The following is a 15805-nucleotide window of genomic DNA, read 5'->3' as shown; positions in this document are numbered from 1 at the left end:
TTTAGGATTTAAGCACAAAACAATGGGGTTTGCCTGAGGCGACATACCACTATATGTCACCCTCAGAGACCATCTAGTCCAACCCCCTGCCATAAATATAATCAAAGCCCTCCTGACAGACAGCCACCCAGCCTCAGCCTCAAATCCTCCAGAGAAGAAGACTCTACCACATTCAAATCTGTCTTTTCCTCATCCTATTACCCTTCTTCTAATGGTACAGTATTTTGCCACCCCCAAAAATGGGGGTGCGACTATTACATGGTGACAACTATTATGTAATGAAATATGCTAGTCGCTGCACTTTTGTGTGTGTATAGATTGGGGTGGGGATTAAGAGCTGCTAGATCTCAATGGAAGTAGGCAAACTGTGCATTATAAAAATGCTAATTTCTTTATGCCTCTCTAAGAATCTTTAGGTACTTTCACATAACCGGCCACTACATGGCTCTTGTGGCATTTCTGTGGTCCAAAGTCCTTTCTCCCAACTCAAAACCTGTGACAGCCAGGAGTTGTTTCCTACCTGGTTCCGGCCACAGCGCCATCATTCTTGCCCAGGGGTTCGTCCAGCTCCACCCCACACCACTCCCCTTTGGCAAAATCTGTCTCCCCCACATAGCGCACAACGCCCGTCTTTGTTCCGCCAACCTGTTGCAAAAATAAAGAATGCCTTTTTTCAGGACAAGTACCAAAAAAATCAGCTGCCAGCTACAACTCATAAAGATGGGCAACGGGATGCCCAGACTTACGAGGACGCGGTCTCCGAGCCTGAAGTCTTTGTCGCCCTTCTTCACAGACCCACTGTCCGACAGGTTCGACCCGGACTCATTCCCGGTCTTCATGGTGCTGTTGAGGACGCTCTCCCGCAAGGGGATGACGCGGGTGGACAGCGGAGGGGTGGAGGTGCCCGAGTGCAGGGACAGGTTCTGGGCCGTCAGGGACTCCACCGAATGAGCGTCGCTGCCGGAGCCCTCCGTCGTGGGCTGGCGGGTCAGCTTGGAAGGCCGGGTGAAGATCCCCTGGAGCGGCTGGCACTCGAAGTAGCGCACCCCGCCCACCGAGCCATCGTTCTTCCCAACCGGGTCGTCCAGAACAACCCCTGCCCACTGTCCCGGGGCAAACTGAGTCTCCCCTAAATACTGGATCACACCTGGCTTGACTCCGTTGACCCACACGCGTTCTCCCACCACAAAATCCCCCAGGAAGTCATCTCCCACTTCAGCAACTTTGGACCCCGGCGGCTTCTCGGTGGTGGCTGCAGAAGACGTAGAGCCCTGTTTGTGCTGCGGTGATCCTGTCGGGAGAAAATTACGTGAGGAACACAAAATACGACTTTTCCCACCCAGAAAATGAGAATATTACATATTAGATATATACAGATATGTGTGTGTGTGTGTGTGTATACATAAAAGTGAAAATATAATACAACTGGCTCTGACTTTTGGCCCAATGCTACTGGCCCTGTTGTAATGGTCACACAGTGTTTTACTGTTTTAAATGGGGTATGATATTGGTTTTTAAGTGTGTTTTTACGATCGTTTGTTTTACTATATTTTGTATTATATGTGGCATTAATCTTGCCATTATGTAAGACCGCTCTGGGTCCCCCTGAGGGAGAAGAGCGGTATATAAATTAAATAAATAAATAAAAAATAAATAAATATATGTGTGTGTGGCCAGGGTGTCTACTTACACAGACAAGCTCCTACTTCCACAAGTACCTATAGCTCCCACTACTCAGGAGACACCAATGGCCCTCCCTCCAAAGACATTGAAGGTTATAAAGAGCACCGTGAACATGTCCAAGAGCCCTGCCAATGTCCTCCACAAACACCATACTTGTCGCACCTCAGGTTAGCTTCACCTTGCTAAAGACACCAGGCTGCACACAGAATGTAGTCTTTTGTAGTTTATTAGGAAACTAGCTGTGCCCGGCCACGCGTTGCTGTGGCTTAGTCTGGTGGTGTTGGTCAGTCTACATTAGGTTGTATTTATGCTGTGACCTCCACCTTCTTTATACTCACATTAGTAGTAGTATTTGAAGTCTGTTACCTTCTTCAATTTTTGTGTTGATTGATAATTGCTTGAGATCCCTGTTGTCTTTGGTTTGTTGTTAGTTGTAATGTCTGATTCTGCTGAGTGCGGTTTATATTTTTATTGTGGTACAGTAGTCTTTTTTTTTTTTTGCCTGTGTAGGTGTTTATTGTTGTTGTTGTGGTCATGAAGGTTGGATAAGTTAGATGCTACTGTATTGTTTTTTGGAGGCCCAGTGTAGCACTGACTGGCCTCTCAGCCTCAGTGCCTGGCTGTTTCTTGCCTGTGATGGTGTTGATTTTTATTGTTGTTGTTGTTGTCATTGTTATTATTGTAATTGTTTTTTTGGAGGCCAAGTGTGAATGTAGGGATTGGGGAGGTGGATGAGTTGTGTTGTCAAATTTTGTATTTGTTATAGTCACAATGCGTTGTTGTGAGTTTTGTGGGTCCGGATTGTGGTTTTGTGGTGTGGTTGTGTTGTTACAACTGGGAGGCAAGGCTTTTGCATTGTTTTGCCAAGTTTTGTATTTCTGGGGTGTTTAGTTGTGTGCCAAGTTTTGTATTTCTGGGGCGTTTAGTTGTGTTGTTATAGTCATGATGCGTTGTTGTGAGTGTTGTGGGTCCAGTGTGGTTTTGGGGTGTGGTTGTGTTGTTACAACTGGGAGGCAAGGCTTTTGCATTGTTTTGCCAAGTTTTGTATTTCAGGGGCGTTTAGTTGTGTTGTTATAGTCATGATGCGTTGTTGTGAGTTTTGTGGGTCCGGATTGTGGTTTTGTGTTTTAGTTGTGTTCTTACAACTGGGAGGCAAGGCTTTTGCGTTGTGTTGTCAAATTTTGTATTTCTGGGGCATTTAGTTGTGTTATAGTCACGATGCGTGGTTGTGAATTTTGTGGGTCCGGATTGTGGTTTTGTGGTGTGGTTGTGTTGTTACAACCGAGAGAAAAGGCTTTTGCGTTGTGTTGTCAAGTTTTATATTTCTGGGGCATTTAGTTGTGTGCCAAGTTTCATATTTCTGGGGCATTTAGTTGTGTTGTTATAGTCACGATGCATTTTTGTGAGTTTTGTGGGTCCGGATTGTGGTTTTGTGGTGTGGTTGTGTTGTTACAACCGGGAGGCAAGGCTTTTGCGTTGTGTTGTCAAGTTTTGTATTTCTGGGGTGTTTAGTTGTGTGCCAAGTTTCGTATTTCTGGGGCATTTAGTTGTGGTGTTATAGTCACGATGCATTGTTGTGAGTTTTGTGGGTCCGGATTGTGTTTTGTGGTGTGGTTGTGTTGTTACAACCGGGAGGCAAGGCTTTTGCGTTGTGTTGTCAAGTTTTGTATTTCTGGGGTGTTTAGTTGTGTGCCAAGTTTCGTATTTCTGGGGCGTTTAGTTGTGGTGTTATAGTCACGATGCATTGTTGTGAGTTTTGTGGGTCCGGATTGTGTTTTGTGGTGTGATTGTGTTGTTACAACCGGGAGGCAAGGCTTTTGCATTGTTTTGCCAAGTTTCGTATTTCTAGGGCGTTTAATTGTGTTGTTATAGTCATGATGCATTGTTGTGAATTTTGTGGGTCTGGATTGTGGTTTTGTGGTGTGATTGTGTTGTTACAACCAGGAGGCAAGGCTTTTGCGTTGTTTTGTCAAATTTTGTATTTCTGGGGCGTTTAGTTGTGTTGTTAAAGTCATGATGTGTTGTTGTGAGTTTTGTGGGTCCGGATTGTGGTTTTGTGGTGTGGTTGTGTTGTTGTAACCGGGAGGCAAGGCTTTTGCATTGTGTTGCCAAGTTTTGTATTTCTGGGATGTTTAGTTTTGTTGTTATAGTCACTGCGCCCGCAACTTTATCCTTTTATATATATAGATAGGGAAAAAGCAGTTCATAAAAGGCAAAAGTATAGTTCCAAAAGATAGTTGCAAAACAAGGCTGTAAGAAACAAATCCATGAGAACAACAGACATAAAGCAGAGTCCTTTCAATAGACACCAAAGTCCCAGAAACGAGGTTACATCCAAGCCATAAGATAACACAGGAAAGCAGTCTGAGTTCTTGATTCAAGCGAGGAAATTGCTTTGACAAAGATTTCCCTCTCAGCTGACTGCTTTAACAGCATAACATGAAGGCATTTCTTTGTCCTTTGACCTACCTCTTATTTGCTATTCTAAGACTTCTGCGCAACCCACAAAATTCCAGAAAACTAGCTCCATCGAGAGATGCAGCCCCATCGTCAAAGCCACAGGCTTCTTTAGTGTTATCAGGCTGAGGCTGGGAGCTGCTCTCCCTTTCTGCTTCTTGCACCTGAGAACCATCCTCATTAACAACAACATTTCTTCCCATGGGGAAGCCTCCCTGCTCTTCATTTTCCACAGCAGGAACACCCTGAACCCAAATCCCATAATTCCCATCAGAATCATCTTGAAACTCATCCTGAACCTGAATCCCATCATCTTGAAACTGCATCCCAGAATCGTCATCAGAATCAGACAGAGGCTGAGCCACAACAATACTGCCCACCACCCAAGCGAAGGTTTTCAAACGGGACATTTTCATCCTAGATTTTCTGTTTTCCCTCCACCTCAGACATCCCAGTGTTTCTTCCTCTCTCCATTGGTGTGGAATTTGCATGACGCCCCCCCAGCCTCTCCCATAACCCTTTCCTATTACTTTCTATGACACACAACAAACAGAGGAATTGATCAACAACTGAACATACCCTGTTTCCCTGAAAATAAGATATCCCAGAAAATAAGACCTAGTAGAGGTTTTGCTGAATTGCTAAATATAAGGCCTCCTCCAAAAGTAAGACCTAGTAAAGTTTTTGTTTGGAAGCACTCAGGATTGGTAAATGTACATACCATATATTGTTGTTCATGGAAATAAAGGTAGTAACAAGAAATAATAATAATATAATAATAACTTTATTCTTGTATCCCACCTCCATCTCTCAGAAAGGACTCAGGGCAGCTTACACAGGGACAAGCCCAACAACAACATAAATTTACATACGAACAGAAATTTAAAACAGTAATTAAAAACAGTATGACAATAAAATATAATATAGAAATTCTTGAAAGGATTCACAGTTTGGTTATGCTAGTTTGTGATGACAACTACTGTACAGTAGATAACAAATTTTCATTTTTTAAAAATTCAACCATAAATGTGAATTCTTCTTTGTGGAAAAAAAAGACATCCCCTGAAAATAAGGCCTAGCACATCTTTGGGAGCAAAAATTAATATAAGACACTGTCTTATTTTCGGGGAAACAGGGTACTAGAGAAGTTTGGGGAGAATCCATGATTTATAGGAGTTGTAGGTACTGGGAAGTTAGTTCACCTGCAATCTAAGAGCACTCTGAACTCCACCAAAGATGGAATTGGACCAAACTTGGCACACAGAGCCCTCATTACAAGAAAAAAATACTGGAAGTCTTTGGGGGAAATTCACCTTGATTTGTGGAAGTTGTAGTTCACTTACATTCCAGAAAGCACTGTGAACCCAAACACCGATGGATCTGGACCAAACTTGGCACACAGACCTGATATGCCCAAATTGGATTACTGGGGTTTTTTGGGAGGAACTGACCTTCCTTTCTGGGAGTTGTAGTTCACCCACAACCAGGGAAAGTGTGACTTCTCTAAAGATGAGGCACCCGCTGTCTGGCCTGAATAGATCTATCAAAACAGTGAGGCCTGCAGAAGATTAATGGGTGGGAAGGATCCTCCAACGTGGCCGTTTTATTCTTCAGGGACAGCAGCTGGGCTTTTGTTGATGGACTCCCCCCCCCCCCCTTTAGCCCCATGTCTTGCTTTGGGCATGTTCCTTTCCTCTACAATGTTAATGTATTTTTAAAAACATAAAGCGGGGGGGGGGGGCACACTACTTTCTCTCCTTGCCAAAAAGCTTCCTTGAGGCAGAATGAGATTTGATGCACCGTTTGGCTCTGGGTCCACAGTTTTGTTTTGCTCCGGTGCTGGTCTTAATTCATTTAAAACACAGGGAGAAAGCAGACAGATGCAGTGAAGTCGCAGAAGGACCGCCACTTCACCTTTCCTGTCATCAACCTGCATTTCCTCTGCTACCTTTGAGCAAATATAGAAAACAACCGTGCCCCATTCCCACAAACATCCCAGACCTCCGCATGGCCCAAATATGTCTGTTTCCTGTGCATTCCCTTCATAAAACAACAACGGGAAGAGATCTTCTTTCATTTCCTGGCACTATTTTGGGAAGAAGTGCAATGGAAAATGGGCTTGCATGGGAGAGAGGAGAAGGCTAGGAAGGGGAATGGGTCCTTGGCCACCATTTATCTCCTTTGATTTAAAAGATTCTCACTTCAGTCTCTGGCATCTCCAGTAGCAACAGCAGAAATTCCCTCTTTCGAGCTGGAAATACTATGGTATGGATTCAAGGGTGTGTTTTTACCCTTGAGGATACTGACCTTTTTAAAAATACTAGGTTAGGTACTCGGCGTTGCCCATGTTATTTGAAAAAGTCAAGTTTTTAATTGTACAAAATGCATAAGGTTGTGGATTAACTACAACTCATAATAATAATAATAATAATAATAATAATAATAACAACAACAATAATAAGATATACTGCTGGCATTATAAATTGGACACAGGCAGAACTGGACAATTTGGACAGAAAAACAAGAAAACTCATGACCATTCATCATTCCCTGCACCCTCGCAGTGATGTTGACCGGCTATATCTGCCTAGAAGATCAGGGGGCAGAGGACTCTTACAAGTCAAACAAGCAGTCAAAGAAGAACATGCCCTGGCAGAATATGTAAAGCAAAGTGAAGAACCTGCTTTGATTGAAGTCAAAAATCAGGAACTCCTCAAAGAACAGCAGACAAAAAACCAGTACAAGAAAACCACACTATAAACTAGAGCTGACAGCTGGCACAACAAAACATTGCATGGAAAGTTCTTTGACAAAATTGAAGGAAAAGCTGACAAGGAGAAGACCTGGCTCTGGCTCACGAATGGGACCCTGAAGAAGGAGACAGAAGGCCTGATCCTTGCAGCCCAGGTACAAGCCATCAGGACAAAGGCCATTCAGGCCAAGATCGAAAAATCAGCTGATGACCCAAAATGCAGACTGTGCAAGGAAACCGACGAAACCATTGAAACCTCAGCTGCTGTAAGAAAATCGCACAGACAGACTACAAACAGAGGCACAACTATGTGGCCCAAAGGATTCATTGGAACTTATGCCTCAAGTACCACCTCCCAGCAGCAAAGAACTGGTGGGATCACAAACCTGCAAAAGTATTGGAAAATGAGCACGCAAAGATACTGTGGGACTTCCGAATCCAGACTGACAAAGTTCTGGAATACAACACACCAGACATCACAGTTGTGGAAAAGAAAAAGGTTTGGATCATTGATGTTGCCATCCCAGGTGACAGTTGCATTGACGAAAAACAACAGGAAAAATTCAGCCGCTATCAGGACCTCAAGATTGAACTGCAAAGACTCTTATTTTTGGATGTTATTGTGCTTTGTGTGATTTCTGTGTTGTATTTTATGTTAAAGGTGCTTTGATTTGTATTATATTTATACACTGTGTATTTACAACGTGGCACTGATGAGGCCAAACTGTAAGCTGCTCCAAATCCTCTTTGGGGTGAGAAGAGCAGGGTAGAAATATAGTCAATAAACAAACAAATAATAGTGGGAACTATAGCTATTTGCGGAAGTGGATACCCCAGCCACACACCTACATACTGTATATACTCGAATATAAGCCGAGGCACCTAATTTTACCACAAAAAAACTGGGAAAACATTGACTCCAGCATAAGCTGAGAGTGGTAAATTTCAGAAATAAAAATAGATACCAATAAAATTACATTAATTGAGGCATCAGTAGGTTAAATGTTTTTGAATATTTACATAAAGCTCTAATTTAAGATAAGATTGTCCAAAAGGATTGTATGTATCCTTTTAATAATAATAGAGTAAAATAATACATGTAATAATAATAATAATAATAAATACAAGAAAATAATACATGTAGTAATAAATAATGTAAAATAATATATATAATAATAATAAGATCAGAGTGAAATAATAAATGTAATAATAATAATAATAATAGAGAAAAATAATAATAGAACAAAATAAATGTAATAATACCAATAATAATAGAGAAAGTAATAAATGTACCATATATTCTCGAGTATAAGCTGACCCAAATATAAGCCAACCAGGACCCTCACCCGAGTATAAGCCGAGGGGGGCTTCTTCAGTCTTAAGAAAGGGCTGAAAAACTAGGCTTATACTCAAGTATATACAGTATATATTTTCACTGTTATTAATTGTATAGGTATATCCTGTCCTTACAGAACAAACCAGACCTGGCTTTGGACGAACAGAAATCCACTGCAAGATAACTGAGTATATCTCAAACCCTGTTTGCAAGTGTTTTGAAATTAGTATCTGTTTAAAGAAGAAGCAAGAAGAGGAGACAGACAATGAAAGAGAATGAGACAGAAACCGAAGATGTAAGTGAATAAACTGGTTTTGCATTGTTTCTGGAAGATACTTAGATTTCTCTCATGATTAAATGGCGATAGACTTTTTTTAAAGGCTTGCAGAACACAAGCAAAAGAGACCAGAGTGGAGTCAGCAGCTGGTCGGTGTCCACTGACACTGAGCGTCAGCAGTCAATAAAAAGCTGCAGTTTTGTTTCAAAAATTTGACCGAAACTGTAAAGAGCCACTGTATGTTAAAAGCCAAAAAAAGAGCCAATTGTGCACGATGCATTTCACGCCCTGGGGATCAACCACTTCCATTGTACCAAGTGTTTTGTGCTGTTTCAAACTGAGCAGAGAGAGCGGAGGACAAAAGGGAGGAGGTTTTCAAAAAAATCCTGTCTTCCAGAACAGAAACAAAACAGAAACACAATTTTTGACCATATATTTTCATACGTACTTCTGTTCGATAGAAAATGTAAAACTGGTAACAACGCATAACACGATTTTTGTTCCTGAGTTATAAATGTCATTTCCTAATTGGTGCTATCATAAAACATGGGATATTTTTTTATTAAATTGAAAAAAAAAGTTTTGCAGGACATCCTGCAGCACATTTTGCTCTAGTTTTCCAATGAATACTGTATATACTCGAGTATAGCCGACCCGAATATAAGCTGAGGCACCTAATTTTACAACAAAAAACTGGGATAACTTATTGACCCGAGTATAAGCCAAGGGTGGGAAATGAAGCAGCTACTGGTAAATTTCAAAATAAAAATAGATACCAATAAAATTACATTAATTGAGGCATCAGTAGGTTAAATAATGTATATATATATGGATACAGATATACAGGTACATAGATCTATATGTATATAGGATTTGCAAAGAGTATATAGGATTTGCAAACATATGAGGGGGAAATTCATATATAAAATTAATGTATATAGATAGATACAGATATATAAGTACATAGGGATAGCAAATGCATGCAGGGGGTTAATGCCTATATATCTGTAGGAGAGTTAAACAAATATTTCAGGGGAAAATGCTTTTATAAGATTAATGGATATATATTTTTCTTCTTCCTGACTCGCAAGGGCTTCTTTCCCTTTTCAAAACATTCCCTTGGTTAAGAGCGAGGGAGGCTTTGGAAAACACACTGATAAGGGAGGGTAAGAGATAAATATATCATATATTGCAAGCAATGGCCTCCAGGTTCTGTTGCCCGGCCTTGACCTTGACCCCATTATAAGCCGAGGAAGGCTTTTTCAGCTCAAAAAAAAAAAAGGACTGAAAAACTTGGCTTATCTTCAAGCATATAGAGTATTTCATTGAGCCTCAACCAATTCAACATAGTTTGTGGTAGCTACAAAAACAAAGTTTCTGGAGCAGAGCAACTACTTTCAAAGGAAGGGCTGCACAATTACACAGTGCTATCCAGGTGAGGTTGGGCAAGTCACACTCTCTCGGCCTCAGAAGGAGGCAAGGGCCAACCACCTCTGAACAACTCTTGCCAAGAAAACTCTGTGATACGTTTCCTTCGGATCACCGTAAGTCAGGAATGAAAACTAATCTTGTTTTACAAATGAACAAAGGGATCAACTCATATGTTTTTTTTAAAAGCTCCATTTTTTAAATAGTTCAGGGTGCCAAGCAGAGTCCTCAACTGTCTGCCAAGTTGTGGCTGTAATAGTGGAGTCTAAGAGGCCGCCCCTAGTTTATTTAATGGACATACAGGAATATTTACTAAAGTGATTTATAGTGAAATCCCCACAAGTTTCATCCCGATAATAACCTAAAGAGACTGCTTACCTTCCTTTGTGGCTGCGGCAGTTGTGGCTGCAACACCGGTTGTCCCTCCTGGACGTCCTGCGGGACTGGAGTGTTTCCCAGCCCTTCCGGGAATCTTGAGGCCGCTCGGCTTCAGCATGTTGGCCCCTCCGTTGCCGTGGCTTACACCGTGGGCTGCCTTCTGTCCTCCAGGAGATGATGCAGGGCCACAGCCTCAGGCATCAACGGGATGGAACCCTTCATCTAAATCCCGAGACCTAGAAAAATAAGAGAAAACAGAGAAGGCCTTTATATCTCATCAGAGAATTTACCTGTCTGGTTTTATAATGACAATAATAATAATAACCATGATTATTATTGATATTATCATAATGCCCATTTAAAAGTCTGAGCCAAGGTCACATCAATCACACAAAATTATTATTTTTATTAGTGTGATTAATGCAAACTTGGGGGGAGGCCATTTTCAGAAGCAGCATCAACAAACAAGGAGAAAGTGAACACTTAGGTGACATGTAGGGTGCACTTAGGGTGCTCTGAGACATTAATGCAGCTTGATATAAAGGACAGTTTTATTACGCCATTGTAAGGAGCCCTGGTGGCGAAGTGTGTTAAAGCACTGAGCTGCTGAACTTGCAGACCGAAAGGTCCCAGGTTCAAACCCCAGGAGTGGAGTGAGCGCCTGCTGTTAGCTCCAGCTTCTGTCAACCTAGCAGTTCAAAAACATGCCAATGTGAGTAGATCAATAGGTACCGCTCCGGCGGGAAGGTAACGGCGCTCCATGCAGTCATGCCGGCCACATGATCTTGGAGGTGTTTACGGACAATGCCAGCTTTTCAGCTTAGAAATGGAGATGAGCACCAACCCCCAGAGTCAGACATGACTAGACTTAATGTCAGGGGAAAACCTTTACCTTTACTATATAATGGGGCTTCAACATCCGTAGCAAAGCATTTGATAAACCAACCTGGACAAAGCGTATTTTTTGAGAACACAGAAATGCTGGACCACTCTAAAAAGCATCATGTCAGACTACACAGAGGTCACTGAAATCCATGAGCATGTGGACAATTTCAACAGAAAGGAGGAAACCATGAAAATGAACAAAATCTGGCTAACAGTATTTTTAAAAACCCTCTAGAATCAGGATAATAAATAAAGAACAACATTTAAAAAACTGGGGAATTCTAGACAGGAAACATTCCAGGCTAGCTAACACCTTCCAACAAAGGATTCTCCCAGGCAGGAAGCAGCCAGGCTTTGAAGCTACAAGGCCATTCAATACTAATCAAGGTGGCCAATTGTGACATTCACACTTGCCTCAAACAGACAAGAGTTCTTTCTCCCACCCTGGACCTTCCACAAATATATAAACCTCACTTGCCTAGTTTCCAACAAACCTCACAACCTCTGAGGATGCCTGCCAAATAAACTTCTTCTTCTTCTTATTATTATTATTATTATTATTATTATTATTATTATTATTCATACAGCCTGGAAAACTCACAGCAACCCATTAATAAAGATGTTCAACAGAACTGGGCCCAGGACCAAACCCACCTTTATGGCACTCCACTAGTCACTTCTTTCCAGGATTAAGAAGAATCGTAAAGAGTAGTATGAGTAGTATTGTCCAACCCACGTTTTGCTAGTTTGTTTGCAAGATCATGGGGACCTTGTCAAAGGCCTTGCTGAAGTCATGACAGGCCACAGCCACAGCATTTTCTGCATCTACCAAGCTTGTAACTCTACTGAAGGTTCATCTGCCAGGACTTGTTTTTGAGAAACCCATGTTGACTTTGAGCGATCCTAGCATTCTTGTCTGTTGCTGCCAGGGCCTGCCTCTGCCAGCCATCCTGGCCTGCGCTGGAATCTTTCTTTGACTCACGCTTTAATTATTACTTCCCATCTTTGCTGCTTTTACAGCGCTTCCAGATGCTCGGCTTCTGAGCTCATGAGCGTGGGACACATCCCTATTATTCCCGCTTTGCTCAAGGACTGAAGAAATGGCGCAATCGACACTCTCCATGCCGATGGCTAACCTTTTTCCTTCCTTCCTTTAGGGTGGCATGCAAAGGTGATCTGATCTACCAGCGGCTATATATTCCACTCTTCAAGAAATCTTTGCAGTACTAGACAGTAGGCTCTCAATTAACCAGCGTCCATGGGGACTGGAAGATGCCAGATAAATGTCATTGCATGAGAATCAGCATTGAAAACAGGCCTCACTAATACTACACCAAACCACAAACTCTGGACATTGATACTGAGATACAGCAGTGAAGAGCAAAGAGAGACAAATCAAGGAATGAGATACTGCAAATGAAGACAAATAAAAACAAAACGAATGTAACACAGTTTTAAAATATCATAAAACAGGATTGCACAGATATATATTCCTTCCTGGCAATAATAAACAAACTCTACAGAAGCTTCAGAGTCCAGCTCCGCCTATTATATATATGATATTATGGTATTAAAAATATTATATTATTACAGTAGAGTCTGACTTATCCAACACTCGCTTATCCAACGTTCTGGATTATCCAAGCCATTTTTGTAGTCAATGTTTTCAATATATCATGATATTTGGTGCTAAATTCCTAAATACAGTAATTACTACGTAGCATTACTGCGTATTGAACTACTTTTTCTGTCAAATTTGTTGTATAACATGATGTTTTGGTGCTTAATTTGTAAAATCATAACCAATTTCATGTTTAATAGGCTTTTCCTTAATCTCTCCTTATTATCCAACATATTTGCTTATCCAACATTCTGCCGGCCCATTTATCTTGGATCTGTATATTACTATTAATATAATATAATATATAACACATTGAAAATATTTTAATAAATACAACATAATTATTGTATTATAATATAATACATAATATTGTATTAAAATATATTATATTGTTATATTACTAGTTTGTATTACTAGTATAATATATTACTAGTTTATATTGTATCATTTATAATATAGAATAACAACACATCCTTGCAGACAGTCAATTCTCTCACACCAGAAGTCATTCCTGACATGAAAAAATACTATTATATTCTATTATAAATATAATATATAACAACATTTATATATATACACACACACACACACACACACACAGAGTAGAGTCTCGCTTATCCAACCTCCAACAAATTGACAGAAAAGCAGTTCAATAGACGGTAATGTTATGTAGTAATTACTGTATCTATGCAATGTTTTGGTGCTAAATTCATAGATACAGTAATTACTACATAACATTACCGTCTATTGAACTGCTTTTCTGTCAATTTGTTGTAAAACATGATGTTTTTGTGCATAATTTGTACAATCATAATGTAATTTGATGTTAAATAGGCTTTTCCTTAATCTCTCCTTATTATCCATCATTTTCACTTATCCAACGTTCTGCTAGCCCGTTTATGTTGGATAAGTGAGACTCTACTGTATATATATACTCTACTGTATATATATCCGATGCAATAAGGGTCTTTGTACCATAATAAATTTTTGTTGTTGTTGTTATATATATTGTATTATAAATATAATATATAATTTATTAACTATTATTGTATTTTATTGTATTGTTATATTACTATTGCATTTATTATAAACATAATATATAATAACATTATAATATATAGTGTATAATACATATGATAAAATGTATTAAAATATTATTATATATTATATTACTATCAAATTTTATTATAGATATAACAATATTATAATATAGTACATATTGCAGTAAATATAATATACAATAAATAATATATATAGTATTATAAATATAATATCTAACAATATTACATAGATTTAGTATTATAATATATATTATAATATAGTACATATTGCAGTAAATATAATATACAATAATATAACAAAATAATAAATAATATATATAGTATTACAAATATAGTATCTAACAATATTCCATAGATTTAGTATTATAAATATAATACAGAACTATTATATATTATAGTACATATTGCAGTAAATATAATATACAATAATATAACAAAATAATAAATAATATATATATAGTATAAATATAATAGCTGACAATATTACATAGATTTAGCATTATAAATATAATATACAATAATATAACAAAATAATAAATAATACATATAGTATTATAAATATAATATCTAACAATATTACATAGATTTAGTATTATAAATATAATATATATTATAATACAGTACATATTGCAGTAAATATAATATACAATATAACAAAATAATAAATAATATATATAGTATTACAAATATAATATCTAACAATATTACATAGATTTAGTATTATAAATATAATATATATTATAATACAGTACATATTGCAGTAAATGTAATATACAATAATATAACAAAATAATAAATAATACATATAGTATTATAAATATAATATCTAACAATATTACATATATTTAGTATTATAAATATAATATATAACTATTATATATATATAAATATATATATACACACACAGAATATAATTGAAAAGGGCGCTGTCCCCTTTTAAGAAGGTTATAGCAATAAAACTGAGGCGACAATATGCTTGAATGTATTGACACTGCCATTAGACATATGCATATATATCTGCATCCATCCATCTATTCACCTATATCCACCTATGTCTACCAGATAGCACAGCTCCCCAAGCAGCCTTTGTGCCCGGCCTTTGTTGCTGATCCATGTTCCCTTCCTCCATGATCCCCCCCTCCTCGACTTACCTCCGGTCCCCGCCCTCGCCGGGCGGGAGAAAAAAATCGAGGCCCCGGCCTGCGTTTCTTCGGGAGAAGCGGCTAGGCCGCGCCGGGAACCCGCCCTTCCCAAAATAATGGATGGAGAAGAGCGCGAGCGGGAGCAGCTGTCAATCAGCGGGAGGCGGGCCGGCCACTCCCTGAGGACCAGGGAGGAGAAAGAGGAGGATGCTCGGAAGGCGCTGCGGGCGGGCGCGACACAAAACGAAAAAACGCCAGGGCTGTTCCCCCCTGCGGCACCACCGCCCGCCGTTCCTGGAGGCTCTTCCCTCCTCCGGGCCCTTCGCCCCTCGCCGGGAAACAAAAGAGGATGGGAAGGGGAAAGGGGGCGGGGCTTAGCAGAGATGGGTTGGCTTTGGGTTTTTTTTCTTCTTAGCTCGATTCATTGTTTCTCGGGCTGAAAAGCAGGCGGGCGGGCGGGAGAAATATCAACGCCTGGCTCCACTAAGGCAAGGCCTTGTATAATGGACTAATATTATAGACAGAGACTGTAATGATCCATCTCCTTGCTGTGCCATCTTTATAAAGCTCTGGAGAGACTTATCCTGCACAGAATTATGGAAAAAATAGATCTACAGTAGAGTCTCACTTATCCAACCCTCGCTTATCCAACGTTCTGGATTATCCAACGCATTTTGTAGTCAATGTTTTCAATATATCATGATATTTTGGTGTTAAATTCATAAATACAGTCATTACTACATAGCATTACTGCGTATTGAACTACTTTTTCTGCCAAATTTGTT

At 39.6% G+C, this 15805-nt stretch overlaps 1 protein-coding gene across 4 annotated transcripts in view; it reads right to left on the bottom strand.

Annotated features, from left to right (window-relative positions):
• The window catches only part of clip2 (CAP-Gly domain containing linker protein 2), a 40957-nt gene extending 25601 nt beyond the window's left edge, over positions 1–15356 (bottom strand). For 2 of the 4 annotated variants that reach the window (XM_062959160.1, XM_062959162.1), the window contains exons 1-4: positions 15030–15356; positions 10312–10547; positions 747–1291; positions 521–645 (exon numbers count right to left, since the gene is read on the bottom strand). In XM_062959160.1, coding sequence (XP_062815230.1) covers positions 521–645; positions 747–1291; positions 10312–10429 — 788 coding nt within the window. In that variant the 5' untranslated portion in view covers positions 10430–10547; positions 15030–15356. The remainder of the gene's footprint in view (positions 1–520; positions 646–746; positions 1292–10311; positions 10548–15029) is intronic. The other 2 variants (XM_062959161.1, XM_062959163.1) reach the window with 1 other exon arrangement.
• Positions 15357–15805: the final 449 nt, after the last annotated feature.

Source organism: Anolis carolinensis, unplaced genomic scaffold, assembly GCF_035594765.1.
Source record: "Anolis carolinensis isolate JA03-04 unplaced genomic scaffold, rAnoCar3.1.pri scaffold_7, whole genome shotgun sequence".
Lineage (NCBI taxonomy): Eukaryota > Metazoa > Chordata > Lepidosauria > Squamata > Dactyloidae > Anolis > Anolis carolinensis.
The sequence above is the reverse complement of the archived record's forward strand: the minus strand, read 5'-3'. Positions and strand labels throughout refer to the sequence as shown.